Below are 24,990 nucleotides of genomic sequence, written 5' to 3'. Positions count from 1 at the left end.
TGCTCAGAATGGGTGAAATAAGTGACTCTTAAATCTTCCTTAATGCCCTGGATATAACTGAATCGCATTTAAGTTGCAGAAAAGTGAAATGTAGGAAAATCTCTAAATAATCTTAACCAGAATTAAACCAATTTTGTTAATAACATAAGCAAAATTTCTCCTTTTCATTCTAGGCTCAAAAATAAAGAACTTATACATTTGTGCAAATTACATTCAATCTAAAACCGTATAGAATATGTAAAAGGAAATTATATTCTTGTGCATTGATTCTCTGAACTATAAAGTTAGTCAATATCAAGTCCAAACTACAAAAATATCATCACAATCACTTGCATCAAATAATGAGTCTAAATTTTTATTTTCCTACACATATGGTGAAGTATAAAAACACAAAAACTAATGCTATAAAATATTCATACTTTAGTTATATTAAAGAAATCGTTATAACAACAAAAAAAATAATTATAAAAAAAAGATTTAATATCTTTTGCACTTAGTTACACATATACATTTAATAAACTCAAAGTTAGGCCATCAAATAATTAAGAATTATTCAATCGATATTTGATTTATTCTCCTCAAGTTGACTAATTACTAATAACCGATTTATATTTTGCAGCTATAAATTCAGATTTGTATGCAAGCAGAAGATGAAAATATTTTACTATGCAAATGAAGTCACAAGAAATATTTCAAATAATAAATAAATAAATAATAAAAAATCTGCAAATTTTTATTTTTGTGATAACATCATATTATATTATATATATATAATATACTCCAGAGAATTTAATAGGCTTAAATATATACCAAGTATTCTCAAAATGTATGCCAGATAAGAAAAGTGAATGAATAGTAAAAAATGAATGATATAAGCAAATTCGTTTCTAACACTTCCTCACCCATCCATACATAATCTTAAAATTACATCAGAAAAATAAAACCAAATAAAAGAAATGGGTATAACAGTCAAACATGAAGACATATCAACATTGCAAAAGAGTCATTGGAGTATTGATTGCAAATGGCAGGAAGTTATGGCTCCCTAGTTACTTTTGTCTTCAAAAATAACAAAGCTGATAAAAAAATTTTAATCTATTAGTTTGTTAACACAATACTTCTTAGCTGGCACCTGGGTATCAATCCCCCCCCACCTTTTCCCTATGACAAAGCAAATAAATTGAAAGCAATATCTAGAACTGTAAACCAATTTATTAATCTTAATGTATTAATATCTTTCCAAAATTACAACCACAGAGCAAACAAACAAACAGAAAGAAATGAACATAAACATTTTACTCAGAAAAAATAAAATAAAAGCAATACAAAAAGAATTAAGAATCTAAAATAAAAGTTTGCCATTTAAAAAAAAATAAAAGCAAGAAAAAGGCTGGATAATTTTTTTACTAATATTAACATTAAAGAAACCAAGCTGAATTTCAAAAACAATAATACACTCAGACCTGTATGTGTGCTCATCTTTTGGAGAGCTAAAACTATTGGTGGTAATCTCCTTTGCAGAATTGCGATTCCTCCTTGAGCTTCCTGTGTGTAGACTTGTAGAGAGATTGTCTTTCACACTGTTATGGTACTTGCCACGACCTTGCGACGAACCAGTCGTTGCATGGCACGCGACACCATTGCTCTTGAAGGTTGGTTTCTCGCGCTCACAGCTCTCGTCACTATCGTCATAATCATTGACAGTCTGTTTGGTGAGCTGTGTCTCCATATACTGATAATCCTGTTTATCCATAACAACAGAACTATTATTGTGTTTCCGAGACTCGCGAGAGTCCAGTTCTGAATAAGATGATGTTTTGCTGTCAACACCATTTGCAGCAGACAGCGTCGTCAAACTGTTCTGACTATTTGTACTGTTTGAGTTATTGATATTGTTTCCACTACAAATGCTTTTTCTTCCATGGCCGTGATTTGCAGTGACACAATGACCATTAGAGATTACTTCCTCTGTTACTTTGGAAGCTATAAGGAAAAGAAACATAAAATAACTTTACTTGGAATTGCTTGATTCTAAAATATATTTATAACATTACAAATTAATAGCAAAAGAGAAACTTCAAGTTCCCAAGCTAATGTTACTGAAACAGCAAAGAAACTCCTGGATAATGTAAAGTGAACAAACAAATAAAAATTCAAACATATTTAAATGCAATAAAATTATCAGGGCACTGGCAAATGCAAAATCCATGTCCTTCTTTGTTCTAACAAATGCATATTTCAGATTCAAGTGTATTATTAATTTTGAAAAATTGTAAAATGACTAAAAATAAAATTTTGTTGGAAGTAAAAAAACAATAACTTGATTCACTTATTATTCACTTTATTGTGAAAATAACCAATTTTAGTTCATAATATTTTTATTCTTAATAAGCATTACATTATAATTTCTATTAATTATTTTGGAAAATGAAAACTGTATTTCAAATATGATCATTTCTATGACCTTCTTGAATTGTGTTCAATAATGACGCCAATTTTCTCATAAAATATGTAAAGTTCAAACAAATTAATCTTATCTTATAACTAGATTAGACAAAAATTTAAATTATATAACAACAGAAACAGATCAGGTGATAGTTTTAACCAAATTTTACGTAAAGAGCAATTTTGAAAGCAAGAGGAAATGAAGGTGACTTTTATTAGTTTATTAACATGGTTAAAAAAGATCAACATTTCCTTATTCACTTAAGTTACAAAATTTTTAAATAAGCGATTTTAGTAAGAAAATTGGGATGCCTGACATTAACACATAAATAAATAAATAAGGCAATAGAAACTTTTAGATTTTTTTTTGACAAAATATTCGAAAATTTCTTAAAGATGGGGAGAGGAAATTTTTTTAAAGCAAATTTTATGTAGATAGATAAGCCAAAACTTATTTTCCTCTATAATATTAACTAATTAAATAGATAGCAAGAAATGGATTAGATACATAATAAGGAAATTTTTTTAAATACCTTTTTCTTTTTCCTGTGAACAAACAGCTATGCTTGGTGCTTCTGCAGGCAAAGCTTGCTGTAATAACTGCATGTAAAATTCATTTTCTTTGGCAACTTCTTTTTGTTTCCGCTAAAATTAGGAAAGATATAAAGAAATATATAACCTTTATTATAACAAAGAAAAAACTACAAAGATGTGAAAAATATGTAAAATTTGATACTCTAATCCCAAACACCATAGGACAATAAAGTTTCAGGCTTAATTTAATTATTGCTATTTTATTTTAAATTACATAGAAGTAATACACATAGGTGTAATATTATATACATTTCTCTTGTGTGCATAATAACGCACACAAGAGAAATGTATATAATATTATTACAATGTACATCAATGTAAATATTACATTACTTACATTATGAAATGTTGTCAAATACTAAAAATATTTTTTAAATTAGTGACAACTTTTGGGGGAATAAAACTGGTGTCAACTCTAAGTTCATTTTTTTAAATCATAAATTGGTTAAAAAATGGGTTTTGTGCAATATTATGCATTGAAATTATTAAGAAAAAATATTAAATTTTGATTTTATTTAAAAATTAAAATTTTAAAAAACACTTTCTTAACAGCATCTTCTTAAAAATGACTTCTTGCAAAATCTAGATCCAACAGGTTGTTTCGAGCAATTTTTTCCTTCAGATCTGTCACTGGGGCAATTTAATAAAATGTACATCTATCTACATTATCAAAATAAAATGGAACTTAATACACTCTTTTAACAACTAAAGTACGAGTTTGAAAGTATTTAATGAAAACATTGAAAGCGATGAACAAATTTGTATTTTAAGAACAAGAAATAACAAGTCATGAGAAACTAAACAGAAATAAAATATTGTAACGAAGTTTACAGTTTTGTTTTTTAAGTGCCAAAATTTTTAAAAAGAAAAAAAAATCATAGTACCAATATTTGTTTATCATTTTGTAAGCCTGAAACTTATGCTCTCACAATCTTTACTTAATCTCTTTAAATTTCTGCAAACAAGTGAAAATTTCAAATTATAGAAACAGTCATTTTCTTTAATTTGCAGAATTTAAAATTTTTGAGTATAATAATGAAACATAAATTGCATATTTATCAGAGGCATATCATGCAAGATGAAATTTATAAAAGTTATAGTTATATAGTTATTTATTATGTCAAAAATTATGACCAGTGAAAAGAGCTTAATAAATACCAAATTGAGTAATCTGTAATTATTTGAGTGATCTGTCATTGATGCAATTTACTAACTTTTTACTTTAAAAAATACGCATTGAGATTCAAGAATTCATTAATTCCATTACTTTCAACTGAATTTCCATAAAAATATGGTGCATAATAAGAATAAAAATACTATATTTTATTTATTCTTTTGTTTAGAATGCAGAAACATTTATGAAAGCACATTATTAAATAGTCTTTTTTAATACAAGAACAATTTCTCCCTGTATTAATAACTTACAATATTATATCTATGTATTGTGTAATATACCAATGAAATTTACAAATTATCAAGTTTGAATCAACATTATTGGTTTTAAAAAATTGTATGTCAATTTCAAAAATCCAGATTTATAGAAAAATATAAAAATACTGCAAAATGGTAGAACAACTTGTAAAAGTAGTTTCTATATAAATTTAATAAATATGACCAAAATAATAAATGTGACGTGGGTTTATTTATCAAAACACAGTTTTAGCTCGTTTTTACATTTTTCAGTGAATCAGAAGAATAGTGCTATTAATGACTGGAAAATTCAAATAATAATAAATCACTTGCAGAATAAAAAATGTCCAAGAGGAAAAGAGCATATTTCACAAATCCATGAAATATGCACTTTCCCCATAACATTATTAATATTATACAATATTCTATTTCTATTCCTAGTAACTTTTCAAATAAATATTCAATGTAAATTAATCCCTGAAACAATACTGATTTAATAATTTTATTTATTCATTAAATAGGAAAAAGTGAGCTAAAATATAGCATAATATATGTTTTGATTTAACTAACTCTGAAAAAGTACAGTTTCGCTTAAGATGCAATGAATTATCTTTTCCAACATGAAAATTTTGAAATTCTAATAATATTATATTTATAATATTAATTTTTATGTATAAAAGACAATTACTGCTTACTATTATAATATATGTCTAAAGTACATTTCTATTTCCATCACTTATTCCTCATACCTTATAACTTTCTTCTAAGTTCATGGATACTATTTAAATTAATTTTGCATCTTTCCCCCTCTCTCATCTTTATTAGGCAGTATTAAATTTTTTTAAACAAAAAAAATTCAGAGTTGAAAACTTTAAAAAAATTTTTTATGTTAAATCAAATATTTTAACAATATATATAACCAACATGAAATGAATAAATCAAGCAATAAAAGAATAAAGAAAATACAGACATTTTTAAAATTCATAAAACAATACTCACAAGCCTCATTCGGTATCCAACGTAACTTTTGAATCCAAATCCAAGAGTGACGACTGGATAACCTATGCTAAAAAGCAATATACATACCTTCAATACACAAAAACTAACTATAAAAGAATCTTATCACCAAAAAAGTCTTAATTTTTTTGTAGATATTATTAAAATAATAAAACCCATTTTATATATACAAGATATACATACAATCCACTTTATATATACTGAACAGATCAAATAGAATAACAAACGGTGTAATCTGAAAATCTCTAAGGAAACTTGGAGGTCATAATATAAACAAATTCTGTATAAAATGTGCCATATTATGCTAATACATATGAAAAATTTGAGAGTAGAAACTCTCAGTGATATCATGATACATGGTGCTATGCGCATTACAAAATAAAAATTATATATGCTTGGGAGGTAAAAAATAAAAAAGTTGGATTAATTGAACATTTTTGTCATTTAATATATTCAATTAATCAAAGCTTTGTGCTTTAGTAACTAACTTCCATCGTCTTTCAATGTGTTATCCTAATAGGCTGAAAATGACAAATATAAAAAGAATTTATAGCTCAAAATTATTTCTAATTGTACCAGGTCAAATATATAATGACAAGATGGTAAAATAAAGATTGGTAGTAGTACACATTAAAATAAAAATATTCTTGATTACAGAGTGTATGAAATACATGTATTAGCGGGCATATGATCTATTTTTCCATTTATCTATTGCAATTAGATAAACAAAAAAAACGGATTTGCTCTTATTTCACATTACTCAAAGTTGAAATATGGAAAAATGAGGAAATTACATGTAGAAATGAGAACATAAATGAAAAGCATATTGAACTTATCTTAAAATCCAAATATAGCAACTGCTTTTAAGAGTTGCATAATGGAATAGTTCAGAAGCCAGGCATCAGTTCAGTTTACTGATAGCAATTCATATTCACATATATATTTTTCTTCCCCAAACGTTATTTGCATGCTTCATGTTCTTACATTTTTGGTAATTTGCAACATTAAATTTTGAGAAAGGCTTTCCAAGTTCTTTAACATTTTGCCAACAATTTAAACTAAAAATTCCTAATGCATGATTTATGCATTCTTTGAATCTCAGCAGATCAGTTAGGGATACTTGAAACTAAATTTGGTAATGGCTGTAAAAAAAGATACGAGATTAAAATGTGAATTTTGTCTCTCCAAGCTCAAGTGAAGAGTAGAAAGTTATTCAATATTTAGACTACTGGGTAGTAGTGAAAGAAGATTACCAAGATCTTGGTGTTAAAACAATAAAACATAAGTGAAGAGTGAATGTTATGCAATACTAAGCCTGTTGGGTAGCAGTGAACGAGTTTAGTGTTAGAATATAAAAATGAAGTGGTGAGTGAATGTTATGAAATAGTCTACTGGGTAATGGTGAAAGAAGAGTACCAAGAACTCAGTAGCTAAACAATAAAACACATATTTCAAAAATACAGATAATAAAACTTAGTCTTTGTATGCATATGTTAATAACAAACATCACAAATTTGATGTATCTCTAAACATATTATAGCTTTTTGTTAATCAGTTCAATGAAAGAGGCTGAATGATTTATCTGAACTTGTTTTTATTTTGAATCGTAGAGAACAATGATGATCTACTATTCATATGTGAAATTACCAAGCATATTCAGCTTTAAGTACTGGAAAGTTGAATTTAGTTTAATATAATTGTCTATAGTGATAAGTTTAATTTTCTACATAAAACTTTTGGAACATTTTTACATTCAAATGGTATGGTTCTTTACTTTTATATCTTATTGATGTTTCTTGGTTTTACATTTTGAACATGATCTTATGATGGTTTGGTTTGATTCTAGTTTGCTGTGCTTCAATTTGAATTCTGAATTAATATTTTCTTTATAATTATTGCATAATTAATTTCCATTGCTTTTTGATATTAATTTTTGTTTGCAAACACTTCCATTTCCAGGGACTTTTGGGTCACGAGAGGTCAATATTTGGTTGAAAGTCAGACCTCATGCAGAAAAAAAATATCTGGTTTGAATCTCTGTCTGAGGGTAACACTAGATAAAGTCTTCAGGTCAGATTCTTCATTTCCTTTTGCTTTTAAATTTAATATTTATTAGTAATTTAGATAAATTCCTTTGTGTTTTAGATGTAGCAGCATTACTATAATAATATATCTTTCTTTTAATAGTTTTGACTCAAGAAACCGTTAAAAGTTAATTTCATAAAAATTGCTTTAATTTTTCATTGGTAACTTCTAATCATGATGAATGATTAATCTTTAGTATTCATTATAAGTTCATAATGGAAAATTATTTCAATGATGTTTCCAAATTAATACAACTATTAAAAATGAAATAAAATTTAAAACCAAAAATACATTCCACAAATATTATTAAATTCATTCAAATCCTTTGTCTCTTTAGCTAATCCACACCACTAGCATAATAATTTCATTGTACAGAAAGGGGAGGAAGGGGCTATGAGAATTGCAGACACTCAAAAACAAATTAATCAAAGATTTTGGAAGAAAAGTTCAGAATTACAGAATTAGATCATGCAATCTATGATGAAATTTTTTTTTTTATTGGTGTGTATTAACATCCTTCAAAATTAACCACATGTTTTTATGAACACAAATCACAAAATGGAAAGAAGATCAGAATAAATAATCAGTACTTACCAGTGAGCTGCAAACGGCCTACAAAGATCTAAATGAAATGGCAAATTTTTAAGTTCTTTGAGCCGCACTGAAGCTTCAATATATACAAATAAGAGCCATAGAGAGATGGTAGGAAGACAAATACCCCTCTCTAAAAGGAAACAAATAATTATATAAAATAAAAAATCAATACAATATAAATTAAGAGATATTCAAAATCATTTATTTTAAATAATTAGAAATTTTAATGTCAGAGTCATAATAATAAGTAAATACAGTAAAATAAGTCATTAACTAATTTCAAGCGAGTTAAATTACAAAAAAGAAATCAACACATTTTCCTCTCAAACTGAATACAATACAATAATAATAAACATGATTGGCATTTGCTTAGCCAAAAAAACAGAACTTGCTTATTAATTACTTTTTCATAATATATATTATAAAAAATAGGCATTTGTGGAAATTCAATTTTAAAATTATTCTATTACATAAAAAAAAAGTACAAAAAATTTTCAATAAGATAATATTACAAGAATAATTTGCATAAAATAATGCAAAGTTGTAAAATAATAAATTCAAATGCTATCAAATTTCTTAAAATACACTATTTTACCGAGATTTCAATATCAATCTTCATGTTATAATTCACAATAGTTTACAGTAATCGCATGCCAACTGTCAAAGAAAAGCAAATTTACTTTGCCATATATTTTTTCGTTTATGTTAAAATTTACATGCATGTTTCAACAAGAAACAAAAATTAAATTCAACTCTCAAATAAAATATATGTATGTACTAAATTTATAAAAAGATGTATTAACTGTTATTATTATTAACTTGTATTAAACTGTCCAAATTATAGGACAGTTAATACAAAGTCAATAGTTTTACAAATACAGTATTCTTAACAAGGTCAAATAATTATTATTGGAACAGGTATGTTGAACACATACCATAGGCATTTTTAATCTCATGCCCATTAGACTAACATGACATCTTTGGAATCTTCTTGTCAATTTATCACTATTTGCAATAAGCATGATATGTTTGGTCTTTTTTTATGCTTAATAGCTGGCGTGTGACTACTTCACAAGTACAATTATTTTTAATAGTTTAAGTTCTCATAATCAAAACAGAATGTTTAATATTAGTAATTACTTATAACTTTAAAAATACATAAAAGGATTAAGTAAATACATTTTCTATCTTCTCCCTTCAACCAAACCTTGGGATAGATAATCCCTGATAAAAGATGGTTTGAACCACAATACTGTCTTCCACAATCTTTATTCTAAGTTTGGCACAATTAATTACTTAATTTTTAAGATTATATTTGTTGTAGCAAAACTTATTATATTTTAATGAGAGAATCTCAACATTTATGTTCATTCAATGTCATGCCAGTGACATGACATTATTCCAAAATCTAACAACAATACAAAAAAAAAAGGTCAGAATTGGTAAGTCATAGGATGGAATACAGGATATCAAACACAACCTAATTTTTCAGAATTCAATTTTATGGTATCATTTAGATTTCTTACTGAATGCAGATGCAGGCAGCAAAGGCTTCAGGCAGAAGAACACTGTGTGAGTTACTCTATTTGTAACTCAACCTATGGAGTGGAATCAGTTAAGTTCTCATGAATGACTAGCTTAAATGGATGGAGCAAAGAAATGGAATGACATGGAGTGCCACAATTTCATTGGGATAACATAGACTAAGCATGAATAATTAGTTTAATAGATAAATCTATAATATATTAAATTACAGAGAAATAAATAAATTCATATTAAAGTATTAAAGAATTACTAGAGATTTCCAAAACATAATATCAAATTTAGGGACTTTAATTTCTCTGACTTTAGAATTTAATCATATTGTTTACTGAAAATCTCAAAATTTGGTGGAAAGTTAAAGGAAAAAAATCATTAATTAAGAAACAAAATATATTAATTACCTGTGTGCCACACATACTGTACCCAAACGTATGTGCTTGCTGCAAAAAACAGCCAATGAACTGGGATAAAAAGGAAACAAATCATATCTGAAGTGAATGCAATGAAAACGAAGAAAACTGAGAAAGCCTGCAAGAAAAAGAAAAAATATATAAGACTTTATCAGTAACATAAAACAATTACAATTACGGCACTTTTTCGCTCTTAATACAAGATAAATCCTAAAAATTCTTTTTTCAAAATATTACTCAGTCATAATAAGGATAACTTATTTTTGTTTACATCATATCTAATATAAATAACTAATAAAAAATTCAATTTTAATAAGAATTTTTTTTAAATCTTATTTTAAATAGTATATAAAGTAAATATAAAAACTCAAAAGTGAAAAAAAATTGATTGATAAATATTAAACAAAAGGTACCAGAAATTGCCCTAAGTTGAAATAATTCAACTAAAGAAAAAAAAATGCAAAAAGTTTTTGTATGCTTTAAGAATTCACATGCCCAACAATATACTGGCATGGCCAAAAGGCTGAAATGAAAATAGGCAGGCATCAGAATTAAACAAATGTACCTGTACATAAAAGAACAAAAATTTCAATTTTCTGATTAGTTCCACTTAGGCATGCAGAATCCAATTTTGCTTCAAACCATAACATAATAGTTGTAAATCCTTCTTTATTAAGTTATAATTGACCGCAAGTCATTTCAGCCCATTGGGCAATAAAGCCTGACAAAACAAGATCCTTATTTTTAATTTTTATGCTTCCCTTAAGATTTTGCAAAATGAGACTATTTATCCAGTTCAGACATACAGATAGTGTGAAAATTACTTTTCAATTTAATGATAAATTATTATAGTCACATTAATTATTTTTAATCTATCAATTTAAATTCATATTTATAAATGCCATGTTCAAATTCCATTAGCTCTATTAAATCCTATCAGGATACAGTAACAATTACAAATCACAGTTATCAAGTAATTTAAAGTTTAATTGTAGATAAGACTAGAAAATGTAGGGCAAGTTGACATGAATTTCAAAAAACATCACTTCATCAAAACTTCCAACAATAATTATTTTAAAAAAATTTCACCATTAATGTAATCGACACACTTAAGGGTTGAAACATTATCTAAATCGTAAAATATATAGAAAAAATCAATGCCATACTAAGAATCATGAATAAAAAATTTATAAAAATATATTTATAAAATTGCACAATACTTATTAAAATCATCATCAAAACAATAATTTTTCATATAACAGAACTTTCTAACAAAAATCCTATCTTTAAAAAAAATTTTTAATCATCCATGCAAAATGATGTCACTTGCATTATTTATCATTAAAATTCATTTTCATTAACTTAAAAAACAAAAATAATACAAAACTTATCCACTCACCAGCCCTTGGTATTTAAAAGAGTCGTACACACTGCGAAGCAAAAGCCAAAAGGGCCACAGGTACTCAAAGCGGAACTCCAGAATGAAGTCGGCCAACAGCACCAAGGCCCATACAACCAAGAACTTCACATACAGAAACGTACTGAAAGAAAGAAAGAAAAAAAAATTAACAAAAGTTTATAAATTTGATAAACTACACAGTCATTAAGCCTCTCAAAATATGAAAAACTTACCATATGCCAGTGACATTATTAAAATTATATATCGCCTCTAATAAATGACTACAAAACTTTATATATAAAATAAATTCTTAAAAATAAAATAATATTTTAGAAAAAAATTGCGAATATATAAGCATGTAAAAGATATCGAATATATTATGAAAATTACATAAATAGAATTCTTACGCAAATAGAATATTTCACATGTCAACAGTGCTTTAGATAAAGTAAATAAGTAAATAAAGGTGTGTTTTTTTTAATACGTTTAAAAATTTGCATGTTTAAATAAAATAAATGAACGATACTCTGACATTAACAGAAAATGCTAAAACAGTGCAATAGTAATTTAAACAATATTAATCAAACTACACGGGATTAGATAAATTTCGATACAAATAAAGGCATAAAACAAAATCAAATAAAAATTCATACATATAGGAAATAAAACAGTTCCTTTTCCTTTTCCGGCATAATGTTAGTACTTCGCCTTTAGATGATATTATTCTCATAGAACAAAAATTAGACTATAGTTGATAACTATAGTAGTATAGCGTTGAACAGTCACTAAATAAAAACAACCAGCAGACGATATCGTAGGAATATTGCCATTTGGACGAAAACATCTGCTGAGATAAATGCACTTTCATGAAAAAGCAAAAAGAACAACACTGATCTTTTATTGATTTCCAGACAAGCTAAATTTTCATACAGAGAATCTGGATAAAAATCGTTTGTTGAAAATGTCTGCTCGAAGATTTCGATTTAATGATGTAAAAATGATGATAGTGTCAAAACACTTATAATAGTATGCTTTGGAATTCGGATGATTAAATAGAGCAAAATATTTTAAAGACTGCTTCTTTCATTTCAAATATATACGCAAAACGAACTGTTTAGCCAATTATTTATTTTTAAAAACGATAATAATGGTTTGATTCAGAGACATCATCCATTGTAGCCAATGGCAATAAAACTTTGGAATCAACAATAAAGAAAAGTTCACACAAATTGTACAGCTACGTTAAGAATGTCCTCTCCCAGAAAAAAAAAAATGAACAACTGTTCGGATACAAGCCAAGAAATGAAATGGGGGAAAAGAAAAAAAGAAAACAGCGGAGTGGGAGGAAAGAAGTAAACAAAAAAAGTTCTAAAAAATTCATTCAATTTTGTCAGCATAAGGAGATTTTTTTTTAAAGCCATAGATTTTAAACCTGGCCTTAAAGAGTTTGAAATTGTACAGGTAAATTGACACTATTTGATATTTAATTATAATAAATAAAAATTCCATAAGATTCAACATACATCATCGTTTTCTTTAATGAGGTTGTTGCCAGTTATTCCTTTATTTAGCCCAAAACGAAAGTTGTACATCTTCACTTTCTCTTATGCCGATGTGAAAGTGAAAGTTATACAACGAAAAAATATTTTAATTGTCAAAAAATCCAAACTCCAGATTTCGATGAATCTTCATGTTTCAGGCACGTAGAAACGGAAATGCATATTTTTGGAATTTATCTATCGTTCAACTTCTGAACACGATAAATCGAAAATATTAAAAGCTAGATGGATGAAATTTGGATTTCAGGTTAATCTGTAGATATGAACATAATTACAAAACATCAAGACATAGATGGATAAAATGTGGTACAGTTGTCAACAAAAACAATGGATACTTCTTTAATTTTGCTATTTATTGTCGCATCTTCACAAAATTAATATCGATAAAAATGATTCATGATGGGGGTTTATTTACAATGATTAATTGAACAAATTACCATAATTAGAAGCCCGAAATGTTAGCTCATTTTTGCTCAATTAATTACTTGTCATAAAATTATCCATTAAAAATTTTTTTGTAAGATTCTTATAAAAATTTCGAGGCAAAGTTTTTAAAAATAACGCGTTTAATGTTAAATGAACTAAAAATTTTTGGTGGTATCTCGGTAAATATAATATAGTTTTGTTTTTTTTTTAAATTTAAAGAGCATAATTTTACAAAAATAGATGAAATAAATTTATAAAAAATATTAACATTTCGTTCACAAATTTTTAAACATGACGGTGATTTAAAAAAGTGAACTGTAAAGTAGTAAAATTTCTACATAACATTTTAGTTGATATGATAAAACGTAGGAATCTTAAAAATTATTTACATATCAGTAATAGTTTTTGAAATAATTACAAAAAAACTGCAAAATTTTCACATGCAACACCTTAATACTGCCTACAATTGAAAAATTAATTGGATTCTATTTCTGTTTGTATGAATCTACTGGTCGAATTTCAACTACTATTATAAAACCGTCATTAATTTCCAGGTCAAATTATTTTTTTACATTATGTGGAATTTTCTTGCTCATCAAAATAGATTTAATCAATTGATGCGAAAAACGTAGAATAAAGAAGAATTTATTAGAAAAAAGATATTCCTTATGTTCCTGGATAGTGATTTTTAATGAACCGTTTGTATTTTACAATCTTTCTTTCTTCTTAAGATTTAATAATCAATGACTTGTTGTGCTAATAATGCATATTTATGAGTTTTTAAATAAAATTTTAATCCCATAGTCTGAATACTTTTGATTTCGTTGGACATAAATATTTCAAATACGATGAAAATTTCCTTATTTATAATTGACAGTCAAAGATGTTACAGGATTCTTTTTTTCATGCTGAAAAGTATTTTTTATCGAGGAATTAAAAAGAATGCTTTTTTTTTTATAATTATTTAAAATATTATTTTAGCTGAAATTATTATCTTACCTGTGCTTTAAATACGATTCTATATTTTTTCCTAAACTATGCAACTTAAGATGATGTAGTTCACATATCTTATAAATTGTCAAATATTTCCATACATAGTGAGCTATAAATTAAACATTTTATCTGCAAAATCATCTGTTATTGCTTCCGTTTGCTTCAAACACCCTCATTAAAAAAAAATAATAATAATAACTCCACGAAATTTAAATGGAAAATTTAAGAATGCATACAAAAATACTTACATCACAAAAAAGCAATTTGGATTTGACATATAGTACGAAAAAATTTTGTAAACAACGTCGAATTTTTCCCGCATTTTTTCAATCAAAAATTAATTACAAAACAAAGTAATGTTTTGATTAGTCAGTCCCTTCTTCCCTTTTTCCTCTTCCGTGTTTATAAATGTACACTGATCTCAATGAACCGCAACAAATATTTTTTTTATTAGAAAATTGTTTGCAGTATTTTTCGTTTGGTAATTTGTATTGAAAACAAACAAAACGGTCACGTCGGTTCCGAAATTCCTCAAAAGGTCATTATTCGAAGAAGTAACAGCCCGCACAATATCTTAAAACATAAGTGTTCATTATTTCAGTCAAGAATATTTTATATTCATTAATCTCTCTCGACAAATAAATGTATTCATAAGGTCTATGTTTATCTTTACAATTTTTCCGCCCTTTTAGAAAAGAAAAGAAAAAGTTAAGTAAAATTTAGTTTTTCTATCTATAGAGATCATTTAAATAACTGAATATATATTTTTTCAGTGAGATAGCAGGGTTTGTAGGGTTTTTTTTTAAAGCAATTTAATATTTAAAATTCCTTGATCCAATTAAAATTCGAAGTTTACAATTATTTATTTGTATTCTATAAACCAATTTAAGAAAGGTTGCGGTTTTTTTTTTTTTTTTTTTTTTTTTTTTTTTTTTTAAGGAAAGATTGCGTTGGCTCATTACTAGTATAGAGATGGAGAACTAGGAATATTTTTTCAACTGTATTATGAGGTAATATCTTAATTATTAAATATCAAAACTAACTTAGGTACGTGATATATGCATTAATGTATGCGATGCAAATATGCTATTGCTTCTCAATGTACGGTTAAGCATTAAACTTTACAGGAAATAATACAGTAGATTCGCAATAATTCGAAAAATATCACACAAGAAGATTACCGAATCAACGAAATTGCCGGATTCCTGGCAGTAAAAATGGACATAAAATATTACAAAATATAATTCAAAATCTGAGCATCAGCTTATTGTTTACGTCCGTCAAGATCAGTGATGTTCACATGCAGTCACATCCCCCTCCCCTTTTACGTGCCTATCCTATCTAGTCTTGCCTCATTTCATCCTGCTGAAAACGATGGATAACAGGGTCCAACTGCTGCAGTGTCGGATATATAAAGTCTATTGTATAGTGAAATGAAGAACTAGAGTACTCTTATAAACAACTCGAATTTAAAGAGGAATAAATGTATCCGTAATACTTTTATTCTAAGTAGAATAATTTTAATGATTCACTAGAATAGATACATTTCATTTTTTTCTCGATTGAATTCTTAAATTAAAATAACTGTACCTTCTTTGGGAATATATATGAAGAGGTATGAATGGCCACCGGAACACTCTTCGAAGGTTTAGGTCTAAGGTAAGAAGTTCTAAGGTGAGTTTAGAAGCAGTGCAATTCTTTTCTTGGATAGTTGTTGGAGGACTGCCACACACTTCGAAGGCAAATCGAAGAGCTCTCTAAATCGGTCAGAGATCTCCAGGATACCAGAACAAAATGGAGAAGACAATCCCGAAGTCCAGCTCGTGGAAAATTTTCGAGAAGCCATTCTAGTTCACGAAGATTCGACCCCAGTGCTGGAATTTGTTGGTTTCATCACAAATTTGGAAGCATGGCCAGAAATTGCAAAAAACCTTGCAACTACAATCAGGAAAACTAGAAAGGCCATCGCTTGAGGCCACGAGCGTATACGGCCAATCTAAAAGAATGTTTTGGGCCGACAAATCAACTGGATTCCGATTTTTAATCGACACGGGTGCCTAAGCCTCCGTCATTCCACCAACAACTATCCAAGAAAAGAATTGCACTGCCTCTAAACTCAAACTATTTGCAGCAAATGGAACTACTATTTCAACTTTTGGCGAAAAACTTCTTACCTTAGACCTAAACCTTCGAAGAGTGTTCCGGTGGCCATTCATAATAACATCTGTATCCCACCCCATCATTGGAGCCGATTTTCTTAAAACCTTCGGTTTGCTGGTCGATATGAAAAATAACTGCCTCATCAACACGAGCACTGAAAGGAAGATTTCAGTTCAAATGATAGCCTCGTCTGAAGGAAAAATCCCTCTTCCTGCTGAAGACTCTCCTTACAAAGAACTTTTGATGAAGTTTCCCGAAATGACTCAAGTGGAAGCAAAGGTTAAAGTGAAGCATCAAGTGGAACACCATATTGAAACGACTGGACCTCCGGTATTTTCCAGGTCAAGAAGACTTCCACCTGAGAAGCTAATCATAGCCAAACGAGAATTCCAATACATGATCGATCAAGGCATTTGCAGACCATCCAAAAGCAGTTGGGCATCACCATTGCATATAGTACCGAAAAAGAATGAAGAGGTATGAGACGCGGGAGGATAGAACCAGGGAACTTTTGGTTAGCAGTCCAGTAACTAACCGATTTTACCAAAACAGCTGTTCGGGTAGAAGCGCTGTTACTGACTTATATGCAATTCACCACATATATGGTTCCTGGGTTACATTTAACCCTTTGTTTATCGAATTATTTACCATCAATTTTTCAAATTGAGGGTTTATTTTTGAACTATTAGTCAAGTTTTGGTACACAATAAACCCTAGGAAGAAAGGGGGAAAAAAACTTTAATTAAAATAATTTAATTAATTAAATGTTATTTTTAGTTGAATATCATAACTGAATATATAAATTAAAACGCTTCCATTCAACTACAATTATTTATATACTGTTTACATATTTTTTACATTCACTTACTAAAATAGAGGGAAAGGCTACTAGAAGTTTTAATAAAATGCAAATTTCTTCTGAAGCTTATTTCTTATCATTACATTTCTAAGGAAGTAATCAGCTTAAAAAACATGCATTAATCAAAAACATTCGCCACATTAGATATTTTCAATCCTGAAATGATTAGCTTTCAAGTCTTTTGAAAAAATTCTGTGTAACAATATGTTCTTAAGTTATTGAAGAAAAATACTGGAATTTTGAATAACTTTTAATCAATAATCCAATTAAAATTTTTCAAATATCTTTTTAATGAGTACCAGCTACTCAAAAAAGAATTATGTGACAATATAGGTTCAATAGTACGTCTTGAATGATGCAGAAAGCTTCAAAATGATTTACATGTTAATAACATATTTTATAGATTGTGTGACAGTCTAATCATCATCTGATGTTGATGGTGATTAATCATTTCTCAGGCGACCATAATGCTTTGCTAACTTTATTATGTACAAAAATCTAGCATCCGATGATTAAAGGTTAGGGCCTCAACGGGAATTTCTTTTACACATATACCTTATATACTTATAATAGGGCTCTAATTCTTAAAACACTGGCGACATTTACGTCTGACATTCGGATAATAAATAAAATGATTTGGAAAAAAAAAAATCTGCATTTTTAATTCGCAAAATACAGTACAAATCGTCAAAGATAAATTTCTGAACCACTTGTTCATTAGTAAATAAGTACGAGTAAGGGTAATCAAAGATTGTTTAATAAATGTCCTTGAACGATTTAGCAAATTAAACTGCTCTCAAAATAACGAATGCTCAGTGAATTTCATATCAATCATCTTTTGGCATGAATGGATTTACAATGTATCAAATCATATTTCAGGTGAATCACAAAGAATGTGGGTATTTAACAAATCTTTTATTGATAGACCATGGTTATAATAGGAGACATACACAAGGTTAAACGAGCGAAAATTAGCAACAGCAGATACGATAACGGATACTTAAATAGTCAAAATAACAGAACAATTATATTCCTCCCAAAACCAGTATGTCCAATGCTCAAAAATAATAACCATCCACTTCACAAAAAGCTAGAAAAACAACGTACAAATACCAATCGAACGCTTCAAGATTAAATGAACTGGATCACCTTGCACTCGGCTCTTTTTAGTAGGACAACACGCGGATCTCAGCACGTGGACGCGTCTGATATAAACAAAAAAGGTGGAAAAGATACGAAGCGATAGAGTTGCAGAGTTCGGAAACGAGGCTAATAATGAAATAATAATAAATAATAAAATAACTAATAAATCAATAATAAAATATAATAAATAAATTTGATTTTAAAAAATAATAAGGAATAAATTTATTTACAGATGTCCGAGAAGCTTTTCATCCTTTTTGTATGCAGCTGACAAATGTTTCTAACATAGATAGGGTATCAATGATACGAAATATTTAGAAAAGATTCATGACCTAGTATAATTAGTGAATGAACTAGTATATGTAATTTAATATAATATGTAGGTATATTACATATGTAATATACCTAATATAATATGTAATTTAATTATTTTTTGCAATGGAGAATAAATTAGTAAGACAATTTAATGTCATATTAAACTAAGTAGAAAAGAAAAATCAAAATTGTTAGCATTTTCTTACTGTACCTTTTATCCTTTTTATTGACGACAAAATTTGCCAATTTCGTGCCAATTTAGGAATGTTAATACGTTTGTTTTTAAACGGGTATGCTAATTATCATTCTACACTTTGTCATCACGTCAACTAATATTACGACAATTAAATTTGCCACGCAGTTATTTCTTGACCATAGTATCTAGCATATTGAAAAAGGGTTTTTCAAAATTTAATTAGATTTTCTTTCACATTTTATTCTCAACAACTTCGAGCATATTATTATATACAACCCACTTTTATATAATTTCACAATTTTCGCCTTAAAAAAACACTTTTTTATTATACCATTTCAAAGCAATTTTTAACATTTAAAAAAAATATTTTTTCATAAATTTTACAAAAATTCTCATTGTTTTAATAATTAGATTTATACCCACAGGTGTTGCAATATTAAAATAGGCGATTATATATAAAAGTCGTTTGTGTGTGCGAAATATCGTATATATTTCACATATTCAATACTCTTAATTTCTGAACAGTATTTTTCATAAAACCATTTAAACTATTTTAAATCTTTAAATGTTATTTTTAATAAATTTTAGTAGAATTTTATTGTGAAAAACATTTCAAATATATTATATATTTGTTTACCATTGATATAATAATTCTTCAATATGTCCTGCAATTTATGAACGAAAAAAGAAAGTTTTTTCAAAGTTTCCAAATGAAAAGAAAATTATTTTTTATCTCAATATTTAAAGACTAAATAGAAATATAACTTTTTTTTTATTTCAGAGATTAACAAATAATTCTTAAGCTATCTGTAAGATATTAAAAAAATCATTTGAAAAACTTCTGAACTAGGTTTTCGTTTTATTTTTCTTTTAGTTCCACGTTTTTTTCTATTTTTCTAAAAATTTTATTCCAATTCCCCCCCCCTTTTTTTTTATGCAGCAATTTAAAACTACAGCTATTTTACAGCATTTTACAAAAAATTCACTCTAAACATAGTCAAATAATTACTTTAAGTGCACGTATCGTTGCTATAATTAAAAGTAAATACTAAAAATAAAGATAGAAGAATCAAACCTAAAGCAATGAACATTAATAATATATATTATATATATATATATATATGATTTTTAAATATAAGTTATAACCATATATTTGAAATTAAAGGTTCGTTCGAATCTTCTTTAAATTTTGTAGTTTTGCAGAATAAACTTTACATAATTGCAAATATTATTATTACAGGTATTTAAAAATAAAGTTGACCAATAGTAGTAAGTTCATTAACCCTTTAAAGGGCCATTTTTTTTCTAGTCATATTATGTTAAAATATTTTTAGGCTTGAAATTAGAATAAGAAAAGGGATTCATTAAGCTTATTAGATAAATTTAATTTGATTTATTAATTAATTTGGTTAATTAATAATTAAGTAACAAGTCAAGACACACCATTTTGTCTGAGATAAAGAACTGAAGCATCTAAGTTTCTGATTTACTAAAAAAATTTGTCAGAATTTATGACAACCTACATAATTTCATACAAAGATTGATAAATTTGGTGGGAAGCATATTTCCCACGGCCCTAGAAAGGGTTAAAAAGGAAGTTAGATAAACTTCCCTTTCTAGAAGTTACACAAATATTATTATGGGAAAATCTTCCGAAATTTTGAGCCGATATTAATGAAGAAGGAACTATCTAAATCGATATTTCCCTATCCAAACTTTCTCGCCATACTGGTGGAGAAGGTAGATAGATGTAACGTGCATGAAACTGCATATACATCCGATTTAAGGAGAAAATATGTCACTTAACAGTAACCTTCCAATTCCAAAGACGAGTTTTGAAACAAGGCCAAATTAAAAAGAAAAAAAAAAATTAAACTTTCAACTCTAATGCAAATGTAAGAAGCCGGAAATGTTCATTCATTTCTGAAGAATAAACAAAAACTTTCAAATCATTTATTTTGCAAAAAAAAAAAAAAAAAAATCGAAAATGCATCTGCTTTATTTATTTAAAGGTGGACTCTTCAATTACAAGATATTTCAAACACCCTCGAGCTTATTTAGATTCTATGGAGATAACCATTCATATGTCATAAGCAATTGGGATTACTTCACCAACCACTACTGTGACATTTCAATACAAATATTTCATTACTGTGATGTGTCAAAAAATTAAGCATTACTGTCGGATAAATGGGATTAAAAGGAGAAACCATAGTAACCGATCATCACAATGACGCACAATAAGCCACTGGAATAGTCAATGACCCTTATCAATTTACATGAATTATATACACTGTAACTGAGAACAAATGGACAGCAAGAGCGGTATTTGAACCCATATGAGTGCTTCCAATTGATAAATCTGATGAGTGAATAACTGAATAGCAAAATACAATTTGGTATTGTTAACAAGAAAATCCCCTCCCCCATCAACTGATAAATATTCTAAACTCTTTGAGTGAATTTCCGGTGTGTGTTGATAAAAATAACAAGACATTCTGGAGATTCAGTGGAATATTCAAGCATCAAAACAATAATTAACAAAAAACATATAAATAAACAATATTCTTCATACATAACAACTCTAGTCTTATGAAACTTGCAATAAGTCAATAATAAACACATTCAATGTAGGTTTTGTTTTGCATTAGGGGGAAACTATTTTTTCACAATGGTTTTGCAATGGATGAAATTTTCATGTATTTCTTACTAATAAAAATTTATGGTTTCATTAACTAGCATAAAAACTTCATTATAATAATCCTGCATGTATATTTTCATTTGTGCACAAAATTTTCATCAAGTGTCGTATGTGAAAAAGTAAAAATATATTTAATAACAGCATTCGCCAGAATATTATATATAATATTATAGAAAAATATTGAATAAAAGAATAGTTCGTAAAGAAATGCTTTTTAAATAATTGAACTGTAATAACTGCAAAGGATAATTTTATATAAAAAATTATAGTAAACAAAATCTTTCCATCGTCTGCAGTTTTATCGCAAATAAATAAACTTTAGAGTTCCTTCAAAAACGATACAAAAACTGTCAAAAGTATCTTGGAAAAATAAAACGAAAACATCAAATAAATCAATAAATAAAGTTATTCTGAGCTTTATCGTTGTCTAGGAACGAAATATCTATAAATTCCTTACTTTCAAAATCGTCTGCATCTATTCAACCACTTATAAAAATTTGAAAAACTGATAAAAAGTGAAAGAAAAATTCATAATTGGTACCAATAAACCCATAAAATTTAGAATTTTAAAACCAAAAATACTTTTAGAGTAACAACTCGACCAGAAATTACTCTGGTAGACAGAAAACTTGTTACGTTCTAATTAAATGAATATTTAATTAATTTTTGAACTTTGAAAAATTGGCAGCTTTCTTTCTTTTCTTTCTCGCCCCCCCCCAAATGTATGAAGTTAGAATTTGGCCCAGATGTTTAGGAAGACACGTGGAACATACGATGATAGTCACGCTGATTTTTATTTATATTGAGATAAGTAACAAAAAAATTTAAATTTAGATTTCTATTCTTGAAATGCTAAGCAAATAATTACATGATTTCAAGAAATTGCAACTTAATTTTAAACATATTCTAAAGCAAAAATTTTTTTAAATCATCCTAAATTGTATTAACAATAAATATAAAAGAAATACTTCGATGTTTGTATAATAGACGCAAAATCAGTGAACTGATTCAATCAAAATGTCATAACATTATAATGATACAACTAAATTATGTTTTATAATTTTCATATGCGTTGGTGCATATTTTCAATCAGGTCATCTTAAAATTATAATTTATAAACACAAATAAGATTGATGTACATAAATTACGTCATAAAAATACAAACAGCGTATGCAGATATCAAATTTTACGAACATTAAGTAGGCAAAATTAATGTCAGTTTAACATGAATCAACCAATTTATATATATAAAGACTAGTAATTATTATACAATAAAACTTTAAATGCTTCATTGTCCTACATGTAAATACATTGGGGATCATGCAGAGAGGAGAATCAAAAATGGGATATTGATGAAATTGCTATAAAAAATTCATTCAAATACGACATTAATGAAAAAAAGACTAAGATATTTTGTTTCAGACAATAATCTTTCAGAAAAAATAAATTATAGAATTCATTGTTTTAATTTCATTCCCATTGTATGTTAGACGATTGGAATTTTATAAACAAATACTACAAAGAATATAAACAATGAATTTTTTTCTCCTAACATTGCACTGTAGAAATTGAGAGCATATTTTAATCATTGTTTTTAACCTGAATCACATAATTGCATTTTTAATAAATAACAAAAAGGATACTCTATCTTATTCGAGCTAAACACGTTTAACAATTTTAAACATTGTTTTTAAAATGTTCAATAAGTTTAAAGGATAAATTACAGCGTATCTGTAAAAAGTATGCGCATGAAATAAAAATGGAAGTGAAATCCTACTTTTGAGTTAATATCCGAAAAAAAAAAAAAGCAATTTTTATCTTTAACACTGGCAAAATATGCAAATGAATGATTTAATGAGAAAAAAAATGAAATTGTATAAAAACAAGAAAGAAATGAAATTGAATATTATTACAGAAAACAACTGTTACAAATTGAGAAAAATGAAATAAAAAAACTTATGAAAGATAGAGGGAGGGGGGGATTTATGGAAATCAAATTGGTAGAATTTAAATTGGTTAATTTTTTTTCAAAATTTTAAGATTTGTAAAAATTATTTTTGAGATATAATATTCAGAAAGATACAGCTGAAAAACACAAAATGTTATCCAATTTTTAATTAACTGAAATTCTATTAACTTTCAAACTTATCAAATTTTATTAAGACAGAATAAAAACAAATTTTTTTTATACAGGTACACATAATCGCATTACTTTTATACTACCATTAAAATGTATAAATCTGATATTAAATAAAATTTCCAATTTATTCCAGGTAATAATAGATTTCATGCTTTAAAAATTATATATTAGTCCCTTCAAATAATAAGTGTTTAATTTTAATTCAAATCAAAACGTTGACTACAAGGGGGGGGGGGGTGAAAAATCAAGAAACCAAATTTCCTTTAATCAGTTAACTGCTTCGACATCTTCGGAAAATACGTATCTAAAGTGAGTCGCAAAAATTTAGCGATGACGAGTATACTCGTCAAACACAGAGTATGTGTAATATAAAATTATGTTGTAATGAATGGACTTATATTTTTTATTCCAATAATCACATTTATTTATCTACTAAAACTAACTTAATTAAAAAAACTAGCAAACATATTTTGCATATGAAACGAAAAGAAACAAAAAAACTAAATTTATTATTTATATTAAAACTAATTTATTTATTAAAACATAATTACTAATTTATTGAATTTGCTGTTAGAGAATGGTATTGAGCAAAGCATGGTACAACGCATAATAATCTTTTACTTGTTTCTTTGATTTCGACTTGGAATCAAAATATTTTAAAACATCTTGAAATTTAAGAATATGTTTGAGTTTTTACTAAAATTGTAATTCAAATTGCAAGTAGTCACTACTTATTACTCCTGACGAATAAACTCGTCATAAGGCAAAATGTACTTTTCTCGTGACGAATATACTCGTCGAAAACAGTTAAATAAATTTTTCATAAGCAAATGATTTCATGCAAGCATTTGTGTTGGCAAAAGTAACAACATTTTTATTAGTAGCCTTAAAGACAAATTTGGTATCCAACAGAAAATTTAATATTTTCATACAACGCTCACGAAATATATATATTTTGGCCCAAATAAACATCAGTTTTATTCATCATTTATTTACGACCAA

General features: G+C 27.2%; 1 protein-coding gene across 3 annotated transcripts in view; it reads right to left on the bottom strand.

Moving 5' to 3' along the window:
- Positions 1 to 24,990, bottom strand: part of LOC129975657 (macoilin-1-like) — a 112,859-nt gene that overhangs the window by 11,969 nt on the left and 75,900 nt on the right. For all 3 annotated transcript variants that reach the window (XM_056088763.1, XM_056088761.1, XM_056088762.1), the window contains exons 2-7: positions 11,497 to 11,638; positions 10,089 to 10,215; positions 8,146 to 8,275; positions 5,449 to 5,515; positions 2,979 to 3,090; positions 1,464 to 1,983 (exon numbers count right to left, since the gene is read on the bottom strand). In XM_056088763.1, the coding sequence (XP_055944738.1) occupies positions 1,464 to 1,983; positions 2,979 to 3,090; positions 5,449 to 5,515; positions 8,146 to 8,275; positions 10,089 to 10,215; positions 11,497 to 11,638 (1,098 nt within the window). The remainder of the gene's footprint in view (positions 1 to 1,463; positions 1,984 to 2,978; positions 3,091 to 5,448; positions 5,516 to 8,145; positions 8,276 to 10,088; positions 10,216 to 11,496; positions 11,639 to 24,990) is intronic.

Source organism: Argiope bruennichi, chromosome 7 (genome assembly GCF_947563725.1).
Source record: "Argiope bruennichi chromosome 7, qqArgBrue1.1, whole genome shotgun sequence".
Classification (NCBI taxonomy): domain Eukaryota; kingdom Metazoa; phylum Arthropoda; class Arachnida; order Araneae; family Araneidae; genus Argiope; species Argiope bruennichi.
This window is presented reverse-complemented; position numbering and strand designations above follow the sequence as displayed.